The 19,783-nt window shown below is 38.9% G+C and overlaps 2 protein-coding genes across 2 annotated transcripts in view; both read right to left on the reverse strand.

Moving 5' to 3' along the window:
- Positions 1-19,783, reverse strand: part of prlh2 (prolactin releasing hormone 2) — a 119,233-nt gene that overhangs the window by 67,991 nt on the left and 31,459 nt on the right. Inside the window, exons 2-3 of the mRNA XM_062520619.1 lie at positions 5,896-5,980; positions 5,603-5,797 (exon numbers count right to left, since the gene is read on the reverse strand). Of these exons, the coding sequence (XP_062376603.1) occupies positions 5,603-5,768 (166 nt within the window). The 5' untranslated portion in view covers positions 5,769-5,797; positions 5,896-5,980. The remainder of the gene's footprint in view (positions 1-5,602; positions 5,798-5,895; positions 5,981-19,783) is intronic.
- LOC134065646 (GTPase IMAP family member 8) overlaps positions 10,418-19,783 on the reverse strand; it is a 40,888-nt gene continuing 31,522 nt past the window's right edge. Inside the window, exons 2-3 of the mRNA XM_062520618.1 lie at positions 15,700-16,482; positions 10,418-13,192 (exon numbers count right to left, since the gene is read on the reverse strand). Coding sequence (XP_062376602.1) covers positions 13,167-13,192; positions 15,700-16,482 — 809 coding nt within the window. The 3' untranslated portion in view covers positions 10,418-13,166. The remainder of the gene's footprint in view (positions 13,193-15,699; positions 16,483-19,783) is intronic.

The following is a 19,783-nucleotide window of genomic DNA, read 5'->3' on the forward strand; positions in this document are numbered from 1 at the left end:
AGGAGAAAGAAACGGCGAAGGGAGAAGAAGGTAGAACGACTGCTAAGACGGAGAAGTTTACAGCAGCCTAAAACAAGTATACAGTAGCCTTTGTATTTAGTGGGTAGAACGACTGCTAAGACGGAGAAGTTTACAGCAGCCTAACACAAGTATACAGTAGCCTTTGTATTTAGTGGGTAAAACACTAATTTAAACATTACTGCTAGACGGTGAAGTTGTGTTGTAAGTGAAAACTTCGAGAACACCGACCGAGAGTTTCCCTCGAGTATAAAGCCTTCAGCTAGTCAGCAAGAGCTAGCTGCTAGCTGCTAGAACTCTGCGGCATGTCAATGACTTTGCGTGAGATAGCCTGCACGGCCACGTATCCTCTCCGAATCTCCACGAGACTCGCTGCAGACGTCGGTCCATCCATTACAACTAGCCTACACGCTGAGTTTTCTTTGTTGCGCTGAAAGAGCCGTTTTGGTTTTAGGCTTCAACTCACACTAGCAACGTTGCAGGCCTGCAACACAAACTCTTGACAACTGGTTGGGTAGCCTACTCGTTTTGTATTTATTTACTTAATAACTGCCGGCTATAGTATAGGGTTTGGTATTTTATTTTAATGCAAAATAAAACCATTGTTTATGTATGGTTTATTTACTGCTTGGATGTTGGTTGTATTACATTTGATACCTGAAACCAGAGAGGGTTAAAGCGGAGCGAGAGGCGCAAACGTTCAATCTTTTCCACGTTCTGTCTTCACAAGGGGGAGGGGGGCCAAATCCCCCTTTAAGCAGACCTGCTAACATTCGAACTGAACTGCTTGCCGATCTGACAGAGATTGATATCCCACTATGACGTCTTTGCAACACGCCTCTTTAAGCAGACAGGAACTGTTCGAATTTTGCTTCCATAGAGATGCATTACGTTGCTCTATCTTGTCAGTAATGAAGGATCTTTGCTGAAACTAAAAGTTAGCCTATTGAAAACTATTGAAGTTTGAGTGTAATGCATGTGTAAATAAGAGTAAATAGGGAATTTGCATATACAGTGCCTATAGAAAGTCATCATACCCTTTTGAAATAGTTACTTTTTTTGTCTTACAGCATGAAAACAAAACCCATTTTTAAAAAATCTTGTTCCAGTTGTATTTACAAATTTAGCTGTACAACATCAACATAATGAAAAAGAAGTCAACAGTTCTGAAAATTAATAAAAAATGATAAACTAGAATAACAGGGTTGGAAAAGTCATCATACCCCTGACTTAATACTTTGTAAAGCTTCCTTTTGCTTTCATTACAACCATCAATCTGTTTGGATATGTCTCTATTATAGCTTTGCACACCTAGATAGGGGAATATTTGCCCAATTTTCCGTGCAGAAATGTTAAAATTTAGTGAAATTCTATAGGGAATGGCGATGGACTGCTCTCTTCAAGTCAATCCACAGATTTTCCATAGGATTTAAGTCAGGGCTCTGACTTTGCCACTCAAGGATATTCACCATCCTATCCTTAAGCCACTGCTTTGTTCTTTTGGCAGTATGTTTAGGATCATTGTCGTTTTGGAAGGCGAATGACCTGCCCATCTTCAGTTGTCTAGGAGAGGGACGCAGGTTTTCCTTAAGAATGTGGGTGTACTTGGCAGCATCCATTTTCCCTTCTATCCTGACCAATTGCCCAGTCCCCGCTGAAGAGAAACATCCCCACAACATAATGTTGCCCCCACCATGCTTCACACTAGGTATGGTGTGTTTTGGGTGGTGTACTGTGTTGGTTTTCGCCAAACATTGCACCTGGAGTTCAGTGCAAAAACACATCTGGAATATTCTGCTACCATGTGGAAAAAGCTTTTATGGTCAGATGAGACTAAGATCGAACTTTTTGGAGACTAAGATTGAAGTTTTTGGACTGAGCTCCAGGCGCTAACCAAACACAGTATACACACCCAAACACACCCAAAACACACCATACCTACTGTGAAGCATGGTGGGGGCAACATTATGTTTTGGGGATGTTTCTCTTCAGCAGGGACTGGGCAATTGGTCAGGATAGGAGGGAAAATGGATGCTGCCAAGTACACCCAAATTTTTGAGGAAAACCTGCGTCCCTCTCCTAGACAGCTGAGGATGGGGAGGTCATTCGCCTTCCAATAAGACAATGATCCTAAACATACTGCCAAAAGAACAAAGCAGTGGCTTAAGGATAGAATGGTGAATATCCTTGAGTGGCAAAGTCAGAGCCCTGACATAAATCCTATAGAAAATCTGTGGATTGACTTGAAGAGAGCAGTCCATCGCCATTCCCTACAGAATTTGACTAAATTTTAACATTCCTGCACGGAAAATTGGGCAAATATTCCCCTATCTAGGTGTGCAAAGCTATAATAGAGACATATCCAAACAGATTGATGGTTGTAATGAAAGCAAAAGGAAGCTTTACAAAGTATTAAGTCAGGGGTATGATGACTTTTCCAACCCTGTTATTCTAGTTTATCATTTTTTATTAATTTTCAGAACTGTCGACTTTTTTTTCATAATTTTGATGTTGTACAGCTAAATTTGTAAATAAACCTGGAAAAGATTTTTTTAAAAATGGGTTTTGATTTCAGGCTGTAAGACAAAAAAAGTAACTATTTCAAAAGGGTATGATGACTTTCTATAGGCACTGTAAGTGTGGGATCACTAAGCTAAGTGGTTATATTAGAGGTGATGAATGAACGCTTGCATTAATTAGTTTATTTAATACTTTAAACTTAAAGAACTCAGGATACCTACCCATGGCAACGAGGCGCTAATGTATTATTGTTTTGCTAAATTCATTGCTGAAATAAACTCTTTGAAGTCATGACTTGAGTATGGTGTTTGTTGTTATTATACTTGAAATTAAGACTCAATGTTCCAGAAATGTAAAATGTGCAGAAACGAAACCTACATGACAGTGTAATGACAATTCATGACATGTTCAGGAAACAACCCGACCGGCTGACCGGCAGCAGAAAAGCAGTCGGACTATCAGTCAGGCGCTCGTCTCCCCTGGTCGGTCAAAAAAGTGCCACTGAACACGCCGAAGCGACGCCGTCGCCGATTGCACGTTCTGTGCGTGCGTGAAGTTTGAAAAATTACCCATAACTGCAGGCTTCAGTCAGCCGAGTAGATATCATGCAGGATTCACGGAACTAATTGCCTCTAGTTTTCGGACTTCTCTGATTAAGCAATAAGAAAATATAAATACAATTGTATAATGTGTATTATTTTATTGTCACAGGACACACCAAACAGACTCAAGTCCCCGACTGCCCGACGACCGACCACCAGGTTTGGTGTGTTCAGGCCTTAACACAGTGAGTTGTTCAAATATCCAGATACACTTTATTTCTACTTGTGAGTGGGACACCGCCTCATAAAAGCTGCCATGACGTGATGTTGATAAGGTTGCTAAAAACACAGACATATTCTGCATCACCATTTGCGCTTTTCCAATCTAAGTAGCAGCATTGCCAGAAAAAAAAGTCACAGCTGTATTAGGCAACTGACAGAGATTGCTAGTTCAGCCTAATATGTTTGAGAAGGAAGAGATGAGAAGATATAAATATGTTACTTGGCTATGACCAGAGAAGACAAGGGAGTGGCATTCCTCAGATGGGTGAGGGTTGAAAGTGACAATGAAGTTACCTGTTTTCTAGTGAACAGGTATAACCTTCCAGTCTAAATTCAAATGAGCAATAAATCCACCTCGTTCAACTGAACTAAATTGGTATGTACAGTACATTAGGAGATTGAATGCACATTTCACATGTCTCCAGTCAGGAGTTCTTATTCAAATGGTTAAAAGGTGAATATACAGTAACACTTATTTAGGCTCTGTACTTGAATAAAATAAAAACAGTGACTAAATACAATTTCTGTAAATGAATGTTATGTTAATTAATGTAAATGAATGTAATGTTAATTAATCTCGGCACTTGATTTGAATTATGGATCACATCTAGTATTGTCCTATTTAGGAAATTGCTTGCCGTCTGAAAGCAACCGAACATTGTGATATAAACAGTGATTGGAAAGGGAGAGGTGAGGGTAGCCTCTTAATTTGGTTGCAATGCAATCTCATCGTTCAATGGCACCAATTTTCACACAATAGCTTGTAATACCTTGATCAATTTTTTACAATTGATACTGGCTAATTAGTCATATGAAAGCTATAATTTAGTGTTTAAAATAGTATCATATTTTCAGATTCTGGTTCAAACCAAATACTTAAATTATAACCTATAGGCCTAAGAGAGAAGCTTAGTTGAATGGCTTCCTGGTTCTGGTTTGAACTAAATGTTAAAATAATGTATGTCCCCTTGGTTAAACACTCCCCTGCTAGAAGTCTTAGATCTTCTGATCTGTTTTTGCTGACTATTCCCAAAACTAAATTTAAATGTAGAGGAGACCGTGCCTTTGCTGCTATTGCCCCCAAACTCTGGAACAATCTCCCCCACCACATTAGACTAGCACCTTCTCTAAACACTTTCAAATCCCATCTCAAAGCCCATCTCTACTCCTTAGCTTTTAACTCAGTTTAAGACCCCTCCCCCCCCCTCACCCTAGATTTTAGATGCTTAACTTCTTTACTTACTTCTTCTTTATCTATCTTTATTGCTTTGTCTTTATGTTTTTTTTATACTTTGTTTTACTATTAATATTTTATTTACATATTATTCTCACTGTATCTACTCTACCATTATTTTGCATTGCTATTTTGGTTTCATTATTATTATTATTATTATTACTTACTAATCTTTACTATGATTCTTTAAAGTTATTTTATAATTATTTTACTTTATTTTTTATTTTATTTTATTTTACAGCACTTTGGTCAACTGTGGTTGTTTTTTAAATGTGCTATACAAATAAATTGACATTGACATTGACATTGGTTTGTTTTTATTTTAGAAAATTAGGCATTTCAAATATGTGAGGCTGGTTGGCTCAAGGCCACAGCATGACTTTAATCTTCACAAATGTCAAAAATAGGAATAGTTTGAGAGATGAACGATGGAGCGAACACATCTCCAAAGAGTGACAACAGCTCTGGGTGTTTGAGAAGGATCACTATCACTGGTTTGCTAAATTAGACTCTGGCAAAGTCTAGCCTATCTGTAAAGAACAGACCTGTATCTGTCTTTTAATTATTCAAATTATGCTAGGCTACAAGTCTTTTGGGCCTATGTTTTATTCTTAATTATTCTTTATTGATTTGTTTCATTTTATTCATATTCATATTATTATTATTATTCATATTCATATTATTATTATTATTATGAATAATAGGCCTACTCTTTACCCATCTATGCTTTTATCTGCTAAGTACTGTTTGGTTTTTGTTAAAGTAGCCTAAAGCACATTGAATGACCTATGAAATGCGCTATATAAATAAACTTCACTTGACTTGACTTGAGAGGAGGAAAGATGAATCTGCATCTTTACGTTGATGCACCGTTTTATCACAGATTGATTGGAAGAAAACCACGACAGTGTGTGCCTATTTGGATAGCCAACCAAATGTAGGTTACAGTAGCCTATGCTTACAATAAGCTAACCCAACAACATATAGTACATGAACCTTAACTTACTTCTGTTGTCCACATTATGAACGATGTGGAGGTCATGCTCTACTGTTGTGCTGTGCGCATATGTAACAGTCACTGACAGAAAGAGCAAGAGGGCGAAAGCAATCATGCCCCGTCGGTACCGAATGGAACCCCGTCTGGCAGGGATCTCCAGAGCAGCTGATAGCATGGCAGTCTTCAAGTGACAGTCAGTGAACTCTACATAAACGGAAACGAGATATAAGTTATATAGGTCAACGAAATACTGTTAAATAAAAGTAGACTACACTAGGCTGTAGCATTGTTTGTAAACTCACCTGAAGATTTTGGAAGCTGAGAGATCGTTCCAACTGCGAGATTGAGGCTATGGTGGTCACTTGGTCTTCAACTGTTATGTGTAGCCTACACAATCACATATATAGAGGGCTAACTTTCCAAGTCATCACACATAAGCCTTAACCGAGATAGCGTCAGACAGTCGACACAGGCCTACTTAATGACCCACCCCCGTGTCATCATTCGGCTACTCCACCCCCACTCCCCCTGTACAGCGTGCCCTTCCTATTAGTAGCCTAATGAAGCCTGAAAAGATGTCCGTGCCGTGTCACGTCTGAATGCTCTTCATCACTGAGTCTATGACAAGAAGGCAGCTGAGATGCTTCGCAAGACTTAGCCTACACTCTTTAACCGCTGTCAAGGGACCTTTGCACTTGTGTTGGTAATCATAGGCTACATAGCTGCTTATTTATTTATTTATTTTAATGGCGTTCATAATTAGGCCTGGGCTAATTAATTAATTCATTCATTCAGTCATTCAAAAGGCTAAATTAATTGAGGGTATCTGTTTTTAATGACGTTGAGATTACAACCACTCAATAAAATATTGATACAATGTTTTTAAAGATGCACAACAAGTTAGAATGAAATAAACACAAAAAGACAATATTTTAGAGGGGGGAAGCAATTAGAACACAAACTGACACAAAAAGATATGTGGTAACAGTTGTTTAAGATCATTCCAGGATGTTGGCGCATTAAAGCAAACGATTGACTACCAGGTCTGAAAGTGGGAGCATCAAACAGTCATTTTGATCAGGTCTGAAAGGGACTAGAATAACTTATTTCACCTGGATGATGACCTGTGTAGGTTACTTTATCAGAGAGGGTGGTCATCTAAGTAGACCTATTCAAAATTTTAGGCCTAATTTTTAACTTTTAAGAAGAAGAAGAAGAAGAAGAAGAAGAAGAAGAAAAAACATATATGGAGACCACACACTCAAAACCAGTGCAATGTGCAAGTAGTGCTTACATCACTTAAAATGGAAAACTCTGAAAGACCACTCTTTTTTCTCCCTCTCTCTCTGTGTGTGTGTGCGTGCGTGCGTGTGTGAGTGTGTAAGGTTAAAACTGTTGGTGGTCTGATAAACAGGTCTCAGCCAAACACAAGTCTAAATCAAGTCTAAAACATGACCCAGGTTTTGGGTAATGAAGCTGAGGCTGTAAATCTCAGCCTACACATAGTGTACCATAAGTCACCCCTCAGACGTGGGACCATTTAAGCCAATCAGCAGACATGCCCATTTGGCGCATGTAATCTTGATCTTTCTTGTGCTCAAATGGCATTTCAGAACAGAAAGAACAAATATCCTGAAACATGAAATTAAGAAGGTAGTGAGCATCGAGCCAAGTATTCTTTGTATAATATTAACTTTTCATTACTGTGTTGCTGATTTCAAACACCACAAAAACTGCTTATCTAATAACATCTATCAAAGTGTTATTAATCTTACATCAAGATAAGAACAAATCTCGATAGAAAAGACTTACCTAGCACTTTCTCATAAAGTCATTAATTTAAAAGGAGTTTGACTTCTCAGGCCTCATCCTGAAAACAATGTCTGGAATTTTAATAAAATTCCTGTGGGACTTCGGGAAACCTGCTTATTCCTTTATATTGGAGACAGTACATATTTGGCATTTTTACTGACACTTAACAAATTCTGGACAAAAAAACATGGTGGGTGATTTTTTTTTTATTAATGTTTTTTTTATATATATATATATATACCAAATTCGCACTTTCACCAACACCCTCTGACTTGTAAAATATGCAGCTCTGGGGGGGAAAAAAGAAAAAAGACCATGGCACATTTTCTGATGTCATCTCACTCAATTTCCAGAGTGTATGTTCCTGACAGTAATACATATATGCAGTATACTATTTATAAATAAGGAAGATTTAAAGTAGATTAATCATAGTCTATACAAGTGCTGATTTTCTGAAAGCCTATGAACTAAATAACAAACAGGGAAAAACAGGTGACAAGAAAGGAAAATAAATAACACTGCCTTTTTAGTCCAATTCATTCATCTTTCTGCTAATGGACCCACTTCTCAGTTTCTTTGCAGTTTTTTTCTGTTCAATCTCTATTTGGCCCTTTTGGTCTCATATCCTTTCAACAAGAAATCCTTTCTGCCTTTCAAATCCAAATGCATAATGCCATTCAGTTGTGAACACCAGACTCATTTGATATTTCATCTCATCCAAAAATAAGTAATATGATGTTTTTTTCTCCCCAATTTGACCATTTGTTTCTTCATATCTATGGTATTGATCAAAAGAAAACAAGATGGACTAATACATGCATACACAGAGATGAGAGGTTTCTCTTTGTGTATAAAAGCCTAACTGTACATTGCAGGATGGTAATCAACTATGTTTTCTTTGAGTGATAGAGAAACAGATAGATTAACTCTATAAGTAATACAGATATATTATCATATCATCCTTGTGATGGAAGCACAATGTTAAACAACTTCACAAATAATTCAACATGGATTTTGAGTTTGCATTACAGCTAGTAATTCACGATTAATAATTATTTTACAACATTTAAGCTCTGGTGTATTTTAGATTTTACAGGCTCTCTGCGAAACCGAGGACAGAGGATATGCATGGAAAGTAATGTTAGCTTGAATTCCCTATTTTCCATATATCAAACTACAAGGGACTATGGTCATGGAGGGAAGGAGATTGCATTTTATTCTTTTCACGTTAACATTGTACTTATTGCTAAACTATTTAATTTATAATACCACAACAGACCTATATTCCTAGGAATTTTACAAGGGCCATCTTTAACATGAGCCTTGGTAGAACTCTAAGGTGGGGAGGCTGGATTTTATTTTTGAGAATTCACTGACTTGTCATCACAACTGAATCTCTGTGATTCAAATGCTTGACTCAATGAGGAGATACATGCATTTAATGGAACCATGTTGTACGAAGTAATGTGCTTGGTGATAGGTCTGGCATTTTATTCCATCCAGGATCCATTTGCTGGTCAAACAACTTTGAAGAAGAACCACAAATAGTAAGTCACATCGCACCACATACGCACACACAAAGAATTCAAAGTCTACTTTTCGAACCTTTGAAAATGTCTCTTAAAACTCATGTTTCCATTAAAAATTGCCACAAAGGTGAAGTCTTCTTAAAACTGCACACTATTTTCAGTGAGTGCATTTTAATTACCAGTTAGACCACACAGTTAGTAATACTAACCTGTTGGCATGACGGATATGCATGGAATCACAACGTGTATGCATCTTGTTCTAACAATTTCTTTTCACACTTATTCCTCTTTTCAGCCTTCTTCACAAATTATTGCCGCACACAACACCCTTCCTCATGCTTGACCTATACAGCTATGGTGAAGATAAAACTGTCACAGTCGAAGGGTCAACAGTTATACTATGGCAGTGGTATGTGGTGCAGAGAAACATGTATATCTCACTAAAGAAAAGATCATTTTCACTGTACAAATGACTGCATAACAATATCAATAATACGGGTTATATTTCCTTTTCTATTGCAAATTGTTAACTTTATAACTTCTTTTCTTGGTATTCAATTTTAAATTATTAATATTTCCCTCCAAACAAGAGAATTTCATCTGCCAAGATTACCAAATCTTTCAACAAATTCATACCAACCTGTGGAAGTATTTTATTCACTGCTAAAAATGCTTATTTTACCTAGGCTATTATTAATCTTATCTTTTATTTAGATTTAAAAAATAAAATAATAGTTGTAATTGCTCTTAGTATAAAGACACTTACTTAGTGCTTTCTCATGAGATCATTTTGACTTATTCAAGATTTCTTTTACAAGGAATTACCCAGGGGGCAAAAAACCAATTTCAGACATGGGCTGCTGTAAAAGGTTCTCAGATAAAAATGAAATCAATGATGTCTGAGGATAACAACCTGGGTGGACAACCCGGTGAACAAGCTGCTAGAAACTTGCAATTAGGGTCAAAACAATGCTACCTCAAATTCTGCTTTCCCCGGAACCACCAACAACATCAACAGCGATGGTCAGAGCGCGATTTACCAACTGGCTTTTATGTCAACTACTAGCCATCTCATCTGACGAAGTTCTGCCCCAGTGATTACAAGTGTAAACATACAATCTGACAGCGCCCTGACTCTTGCTTGGATGCAGTCAATTGGACTACGTTAATGTAGACTTTTCTGGTTTTGTTTGAGTGACTGTTCTTCTGTTTCTTCTTATTACAGTGCATGAAAATGCACTGTACTGTTCTTCCTAGGCTTCTTATTACAGTGCATGAAAATGCACTGTACTGTTCTTCCTAGCCATTTTCTTATTATTATAGTGCATGAAAATGCACTATATTGTTCTTCCTAGGCTTCTTATTACAGTGCATGAAAATGTACTGTTCTTCCTAGGTTTCTTCTTATAGAAGATGGTTTTGGCCAAAATCCTACATGGTTCCTTTAAATGTGGGGTTCCAAGTAATTTCAGTGGAACTGTAATTGGGTTATTGTTATGTATTTATTCTTTACTGTATTATACAGTATGTTGTCTTTTTAACTAATACAATGTTTTACACAGCAACCTTTTCGCATTTACATGCAATGGTAATTTCATCCATGGAATTACATTTTCTTGTTTTATATTAGCTGTTTCGTCTTTGGTTTCCTCGGAATACCTTGTAGGCTAGTCTAATAGTCTTAATAAATGAATGGCCCAAATGAGAGAAAAAATTATACTATGTGACTGTATAGCGATTAGGGAGACTTGGCTGAACCACATCCTTATTTACATTTTATATACTGTTCAAGAAAGCAGTAGCAGTAGGAATAGTTCGGAATTTTGGACATAGGACCTCATTTTCAACTTAGCCGGGGTGATATAGGTCGGTGGAGACAGTTTACATCGTATTTTATATGGTCCTTAACTTGCAGCATTTGCCTTTGCTAAGCTGGTACTGAGCTAACGCAATTCAACGGTAACATCAATAACAGTCTTACCAACTCCACTCCCAAGACAAAAAAATTCAAACGTCAGACTATTGATGTACATGTCTGTGTTGATAGAATAATTTTAGAAAAACAACTAACCTTACATCTCAATGATTTATTACATTTTGAGGGACTAGTTTCTCAGCAGCAGTGAAATTTTACTTTCTAGATAAGTGGTACTGCGTCAAAAAGTAAAACAAGTGAACTCCAGTCGGGACTTCTAGTAGTAGCCACCTATAAAGATGGTGATTCAGTGTGCATTCAAACATTGTGAAAATAAACGCTACAGATGGACACCACAGAGTTTCCACCAATTTCAGTTAAAAGAACCAGAAGGGAACCAATGTGGCTTCTTGTAGCCGTCTTGGAGCCAGCAGAGACTGTACTGAAGTTGTGAATATGTAGGATAGTGATCATTTTAGACCAGAGGACAAACCCCGCAGTCTGAAGGACCACAAGTTACTGAAAACAAATGCCAGAACAGAACAGCTACTAATGAACAGATAATTACTTTTGGTAGCTTACTCTTGCTAATAAAGCAAGCCCCTCTCGTAACGTTAGCCTAGCTGCTTCTGCTAACTTTAGACGGAGACTATGCTACATGCAGCGGCGGTGATGTTATGTGTGTTGTAGCCTGGCAGAGTGGAATTAGTTGGAGCGGCAGGTAAAAAAACTTGTGTGAGTGTCACAAAACCGTCTTCCTCTGTAGTCTGGATAATATCAATCCGCTACTGCTATACAGGGAACAAAGTATAGGCTATTGCAGTGCGATGCAAGGTTAGTTTTATTTCTAATATTATTCTATCAACACAGATATCTGCATCGATAGTCTGATGTTATCATTTATTTGTTTTGGGTGTTCTGTGGAGTGGGTTAAGACTGTTTTTAGTGGCAGGCTGGATGTTACTGTTGAATTACGTTAGCTCAACACAAGCTAAGCAAAGGCGACTGCTGCAAATATAAGGACTGGATAAATTAGATGAAAACTGTCGCCACCGACATATATCACCCCGGCTAAGTTGGAAATGTCCTATGTCCTATGTCCAAAATTCCTTTAAGCTCGCCCACCGACTCTATACACAATGTGATTGGTCCGGTGATTTTGCCAAAGCCCAGCTCCCAAGCTCTACGGAGAGTTGCTAGACTGACCCGGGCAGCAAATTAGATTTGCTGCTGCTAGGGGCGTCTAGATTTCTTGGCTACATTGAATGACCTCTGTGTATGAAATGCGCTACAGTATCATGAACTTGACTTGACTTGACAGCAATATCAATATCCAGATAACTCAGTGATACCTTAAAGGGATATTCCGCCATTTTTGGAAATACGCTCATTTTCCACCTCCCCTCGAGCAAAACAATCGATATTTACCTTGTTCCCGTTCATCCAGCCATTCGGTGAGTCTGGCGATACAACTTTTAGCTTCAGCCTAGCATAGATCATTGAATCGAATTAGACCATTAGCTTCTCGCCTGCTAGCTTCATGTTTAAAAGTGACTAAGATTTCTGGTAATTTTCCCATTTAAAACGTGTCTCCTCTCAAGTTAGAAAGTGCAATAAGACCAACTGAAAATGAAACCTGGCGTTTTTCTAGGCTGATTTGACATGGAACTACACTCTCATCTGGCGTAATAATCAAGGCAACTTGCAAACTACTGGTACTGCTACTGCTTGTTGTCTATGGGGACTATTTTCAGATGCTGCGTACGATATCACTGCGCCTATGGTACGTTTGCAAGTTGCCTTGAGGGAAGGTGGAAAATGAGCATATTTCCAAAAATGGCGGAATATCCCTTTAACTTCAATACCATACCTATGCAGCACATAACTGGAGCAAATGTCACTACAATATACAACTAGACAGAGACATGAAGCATTGTTCTAAATTATGACATGTAATGAGAAAGTCTAGCTGTAATGCTATAAAGTTTGTAATGGCTTAATATGGAAGAATAATTAAATACAAATATATCTAAGTATATACAAGAAATCATACAATTCAATACAAGTTCACAAGAACAAGTGCTTGATTTCCTTTGTCATCATTTCACATCATAAACATCAATAAAAATCCCTACTTCCAGTAATAAATGCATTAATGGAATATAAATACAAGCCGTACAATATACAAACACATAGAGACAACACACAAATATAAGTGATGAAATCATTCGAAGGTTTTAGGGTACGTTAGGTATGATAGTTGTGATGATTCAAAAGCTTTTGGTTCTTGGTTCTTCAACTTCTCTTGCTTGGTCTGTCACTCATTAAGCTGACTGGAGATGCCTGTAAATAGAAACACACTACATGAATAGTAAGTTCACAGTTAAAGGTAGGGTATGGAATGAGCTTTTTTGGTCATTTTTGCAAAATCACTTGAAATCCTATTCCTAACCCACTTACAGCCACTGAGTTGGAAGTACTGAAATGGAAATTAAACATGTCAATCATCTGCAGAACGGGCAGGGCTCGAAAAACTCCAGCCAATAGAATTCTAAACCCCATACCATCATTTCACAGCAATCTAACGGTCTTCCTCTTCCTCCTCCCCCTCCCCCTCCCCCTCCCCCTCCCCCTCCCCCTCCCCCCCGCACGCGCGACCCGTTCGTGCACATAGCAAGAACCAAACCAGATTCTGTTCAATATACACACCTATGGCTACTGAAAGATGTAATAGCCTATATCAAATGTTATTTTGGTGTATTAAAATGCATCGTTGTTTTAGAATTTCCGAACGAAAGGGCTGGTAGACTGGTGCTTTTACCATAATGGCTATAAAATCATTGTCTGATTTGTGGAACTATTACCTACAACCCTTTGGAGGTGAATAAAGAATGTAATTGGGGAAGTTGATGTGGGCGATTGTATGGAGACTAGAGCTCATAGTGCTGTAGACCGTAGACGCCAGGCTGACATTTCATTTAGCCTGGCTCGCTCTCGCGCATAATTTTCGTTGGTGCAGGGAGGGCGGGACTTGAGGTTGTATGTATTCAAAATCTGCCGGCCGTTTTGCGAATTCCGTACCCAACCTTTAAAGTTATTAAAAACAACAATTATTTAATTAATTTTCAAGCAGAGACACTGCCTGATCTCAGTTGTATTTTTTCTGATTTGTAGATGTCCATAAACCTATAATATAAGCATAGCTTTGATCAGTTGAGAACCATACAGCCTTTCTGTCATATTAGAACCTGAAAGAAGTCATTCAAGCCTTCACGGCCGTAACTACCATTGAGGACACCGAGGTCATGCCCTCTGTATTTTTTTCTTCAAGTTTCGTTTTATAACTTTTATAAAAGTCTTGTTCCGCATTGAACTGATATGGAACGCTCTTCCGTATTTTCAAATACGCTCTTCCGTATTTTCGTATTTTATATTTCAAACCGATTTACACACATAGTCAAAACATAACATATCAGTATATGAAATAACGTTAGCTGGCATTGAACCCTATTATTAGCTATCCTAGCGAACGTTTATCCTAGCAATGAACTTGTTAAACGTGCCGTCCCATTCAGAGTTTATGGTTGCTATAACAACCCTATAACAATCACTGATTTTGAGTTAAACAGGAAGATATGCTTCCATAGCTTTTGGCCATGTTGTATTCAAATTTGGCAAAACAATAGACTCGACTGTATTATCTCTGCTGTTTTTATGGACGTTGGAAGAATCCACGTTGTTTTGTTGTTACATATAGCCTTCCAACCGGTTGCAGCGGAGCTTGCTACCGACGTTAGTTTCAGTTTCTCTCGCGTAAACGCGCACATGCATGCATTGAATGCACGCTCACACTACTTAATTGCATGCCTGTATGTTTGAAGACGCCAAACTAGTGAGTATTTCCTGATTGCAGAAAAGTTTGTTTTCTTTTTCTGTTGGTCCGCGATGGCTTGATCAGTTGCAAATCAGACGAAGCGCCGGGAATAATTTCACTATGTGGCTCCATAGGCCTGCAGTGTTCACGTCGCGGACCGGCGCCAGTCTGCGGCCCATAGTTTGAGAACTAGCATGTAGCATTGACATCAATTCAATCATTTGCAAGACATCGTTTTAATCCAAATTCAAATGTACACTGTATGTGTAGTCACTGTCAGAGGCTTAAAAGTTGAGATGAATAACAGTGATTCACACCCCCCATTTGTGCCCTAGCGCCCCCCTCTATGCTGCCTCGTCCACAGCGCCCCCCAACAATGTCCGAACGCCCCCTGGGGGGCGGTACCGCCCCCGTTGAGAAACCCTAGTCTACAGGACTCATATTTCATGCTATATTGGTCTACTTTTGCACACAGCTTCACAAGACCTGGTGCTAGGGATCAGTTGTGTTTCTAAGTCCATACCTACACCTAGAGGGCTGATATGTGGTCAGTTCAGAGATGCTTGTTATCCGGCAGAAAGAAAAAACTAAATTCGAGCCTCTATAACGCCATGCCAGTGCATTCCACAATTATTCTGATTATTTCCTAAGAAACTACAGTCTCTTAGCTTCCCAAAGAGGTAGGCCAAACTGGGTGGGAACCGCCCAATACGCGATTATTCAAAACTAATTGCTCCAGTTACACAATTCTGGATATGGTGGGAACATGCAGGGACCCATGTTTTCTCTCTTTATGCTACTTGCACGCACAATGGTCGTAAGCTTAAAGCATATAAAGGGGAGAGCTACTTACCATGCCATCCACGATAGGTTTTGGTATTCATACAAGTCCTTAAAATCAATTAGTTTAATTGAACAAACACTTGAAAAGCTGGAGGCAGAAGGAAACCAGATGTAACAAGCATTAAACACTTACTCTGTGCCGTTTCTACATCCATGTTCCTATGTGACCCAAACGAGCAGTTCCTTTTTGGTCTTGCACCCAAATCTTTGCTAGAATTTTGGTTTTGGTAGTCATTTTCGTTTTTGGCTTGATGTTGGTTTTGCTGCAATTTTTCCTCAGTGTCTGGTTGGTAGTGTCCACCTTCCTCAGCCACCATATTCTCAATTTTCTTGATAAGACCAGGAAGTTGAGGGTGTTCCCCAAAAATATAGTTATTGATGACATGGTACCTCTTGTTACATTTATCCACCACCCACTGGAGGTCAGGGCCTTCCCTTCTTATGTATCTCTCAATTGGTTTGTCCCGCAAGACTTCAGCCCATGTGAAAACCACCAATGTGTGCCTCCACACGTGATCTCCAAGCAGAGCCAGATTCTCTTCGATACAAGTACGATCAACCTCTGTAAACATTCCCACAGGAATGACCAGCAAGAAAGCATGAGGTCCTGGAAGACACATGGTGGTTCCTCGCACCATTTCCTGCTGATATACTGCAGGGGTAGTTTGGGTGGAGAACCATCCTGGGGTATCCACCACTATGACCTGACGACCGCACACATTTGCTTCACGTTTTACACAGAATTCAGCAGCACGTTCTAAGCGGAACTCCTCATGACCAAGGATTGTATTACCAGTTAAGCTTTTGCCTGGCCACCTCCAACCTAGCAGTACCAAGCGGAGCTCGGACAAATGTTTCTCATCAACAGCAGCTAGTGTGGATTGCTCGTCTTCCCCTGAATTTGGAACACCATCACCTGAAGAAAAATAGATGCACATTAGTACATTATCTAATTTTCAAGAGGTTACATGATCTAGTTTCATAAAGGAAATTTAATTTCATTCTCTTAAAAAAACAAATCCTATTCAGTGTTTCCTCTAACAGGAAAAGGCATCCTGTCCTGCTGTATTCCAATGAGAAAAAATCATCCACAAGGTAGGCTAAGGGTCACAGTAATGCAGCATGCAGGAATCTATATATATATATATATATATATAACGCACAAAACTTTGTTAAGCCAGCTCCATACATACAACAATAGCTGCCCAAGCTCTCCCCGGCCTCCATTTAAACTAAGGGCAAACCCATTCATTCGTGCCCAAAACAAATGAATGGGTTGGGAGCGTCGCCTGGCTGTGTCAGCAGACTGCAATACAGTCGGTCTCGAGGGGTTAAATAGCGCACGTTACTTGAATTTTAATCTGAAGAAGACCACACGGTCGAAACGTCATTCCTTTGTGCTAAAATTAAAATAAAATAAAATAAAAAAAGAAGGATTTCAAGTATGCAAACCTTTTTCCATTTTGCGAAAATAAAATAAAATAAAAAAAGAAGGATTTCAAGTGTGCAAACCTTTTTCCATTTTTTATGATCTACTCTTGTTCTGCACCTTGACCGAGGATGTGCACAAACTTTTTTACTACACTTGAATTTTAAACCAGCTCTCCTCTTACCAGTAGTGTTGTTTTTGGCGGCCTGTTTTGGTTATAGTTTTAGTCTAGTCTTTGTGTCAAGCTGTCATTTTAGTTATCTGCTTTAGTCACGTTCATACTCTTTTAGTCTAGTCAAGTTTTAGTCGACTAAAAGTATGAGCATTTTAGTCTTATTTTCGTCTAGTTTTAGTTGACGAAAACTATTGACTTTTAGTCTTGTTTTAGTCAATGAAAATTGGATTTTAGCATCTTTTTATTAATGCAATTCAATTTAAAGGGGTTGTCCTCCATAGACTGGGTAAGACTGTTTTTAGTGGCAGGCACTATAGCACCAGCGAACTCTGAAACTATAGGACTGGATGAAATGTGCAGATAACGGTCTCCACTAGGGATGTTAACCGGTGACTGTTTGACCGATGGTTGACCGTATCCACGTTAGCCGATCAAAGTTGTCGCTAGTCGGTTAAAAAAAAAAAAAAAAAAAAAAAAGATCTCTAAATTAGGCTATTATTATAGACAGTGGACTAAACGCTACTACAGCTAGCCATCTCATTCCAAGGTCGTGTTGCGTCAACAAATTATCCCTCACACTCAATTTGTAATAACTCGCCTGCTTGTAGGCTACTTAATAAACCAATAAAAACATTTGCACGCATGCCTTGGCCGGTGCGTCTTTTGCAATCTGGAGGTGCCCGTTTTATCCATTGGTTTAATCGTGTTGCAGCAACTTTCCACATAAGATGGGCTTAGATTTGGAAACACATTACATCTACATTTCAGGAAGGGTCATCAATGGTAACAGATAAGGTAATGATAATCATCTTTCTTTATTATTGTTAGTACTTCCTCAAACTATAGCGGCGTCTCTTCGGAGCTGTCATTTTCTTAAGTGAGCCGCGGCAATTTCAGTTTTAAATGAGCTTCTAACGCTAGACAAACGCCTTTATTTGCAACGCGATCACCTTGTACCCAAACCATTTCGAAACGAAGGAGCCATTTGTCCTCCACTTACTTACAAGCTCCTTGGTTTGCGGGACTCATGTTTCGTGCTGTAGGGGATTTAAAAAAAGTGACGTGAGTGAAAGTGCGGCGCCGCCGCCGGGGCTGTGTGTGTGAGCGGGGGACAGAGAGATGCGACAGAGTTGCGAAATTGCGTGGCTGTTATTTCGAATAGCGTAGAATATTTTAAACGAATCGGTTAACCGGTTTCAACCGGCTAATGAGGCTCGGTGGTCGGTCAAGAAAATGTGTAGTTTTCGCCATCCCTAGTCTCCACTGATATAAATATCACACTGGCTGACCTGGAAATGAGGTCCTATGTCCAAAATTCTGAACTACCACTTTAATAGGAAATTATACATTTTGGTCAATTTTCATGGATTAAAAAATTACAAATATTACAGGTTACATAGGCACTGAACATTGACAGTGGAATCAGGTATGTTACACAGAGTTTGGTCTCCCCCTGTCACCATGAAAGGACTATTTGGAATATTATGTAGACTGCTGTTCCTTTTCTGAGAACAATTTAACTGAAGATCAAGTTTTCCTTAGGCTATTAAATGCTGTAAGTGTAAATGCTGTAGATGCTATTTCACCATTAACTAGGTAGCCTATAAGCGTGGCTACACACAGTTGTCATCTTAATGCAGTGTTTTGTAGCCTATAAAACGCATCACGTTCATCACTCAGTTTTGGTAGGCTAACAGGCCTATGCCTTGAGTGATCGCTGCCCCTTTAAATGCGTGGGACTTTAAAGTACGTTTTAACTCCATGCTGATTTTGTTGATGAACAGCGCTGTCTTTGATTCAGTGTTTCTACCGTTTAAATAAACGACACACGCGCACTTGTGTGGTTGGTAAGGAATTGTTTTCAATAGTTTTCTTGCAATTCCCACACAACATTAGATAGCCTACTAAGCCAAGGTTCCATTAAAAATGTGTCTATGATTAGAACTTCGTTGCTGATCGGTGGAATAATGTTATTATTCTTGGCTATATGACAGCGCCAGCATCAGCTGGACAGAAGCTTACACACTAATCAAATCTGCAGTTGCCTGTTAACATTTTCATCTGAATTAGATCTACATGTGGAGGTGAGATGAGTAGCCTAGTGCAAAGTTGAACTGAGAGATTTGCCAATGTAACGGACTGAACGTAGCCTATATTTCTTAGCTTCTATTAGCGATAACGATAGGCTATACATCTACCGCTCCTTTGCTTCATGATCAAATATTATCAGATGAGTGACAGAAGCACCGGATATGACCAACAGGCCCATGCGAGAAACGCTGGTCCTCTGGTATGATAATCAGACCATGCAACCTGATGCGCCCCTGAAGTGAGAAATAGAAATACTGCAAAATAATAACACGACTAAACGACACAAAATAATGTTATAACATTCCTGTCCTTCTGGTCTTCGAAAATGAAGACATGTTAGCATGGTTTTTATTTTTTAAACCACATTTAGTCTCGTTTTTATTCGTCAACGATATTGCCTTATACATTTAATTATAGTCATCGTCACATGGCCAGCATTTACGTTGCGTCTCGTCTCGTTTTCGTCACGTGAAAAAAGTTCGTTGACGACAATATTTAGTCATAATTTTCGTTGACGAAAGC

The sequence above is a fragment of the Sardina pilchardus genome, chromosome 19 (genome assembly GCF_963854185.1).
Source record: "Sardina pilchardus chromosome 19, fSarPil1.1, whole genome shotgun sequence".
In the NCBI taxonomy this organism is placed as follows: Eukaryota; Metazoa; Chordata; class Actinopteri; order Clupeiformes; family Clupeidae; genus Sardina; species Sardina pilchardus.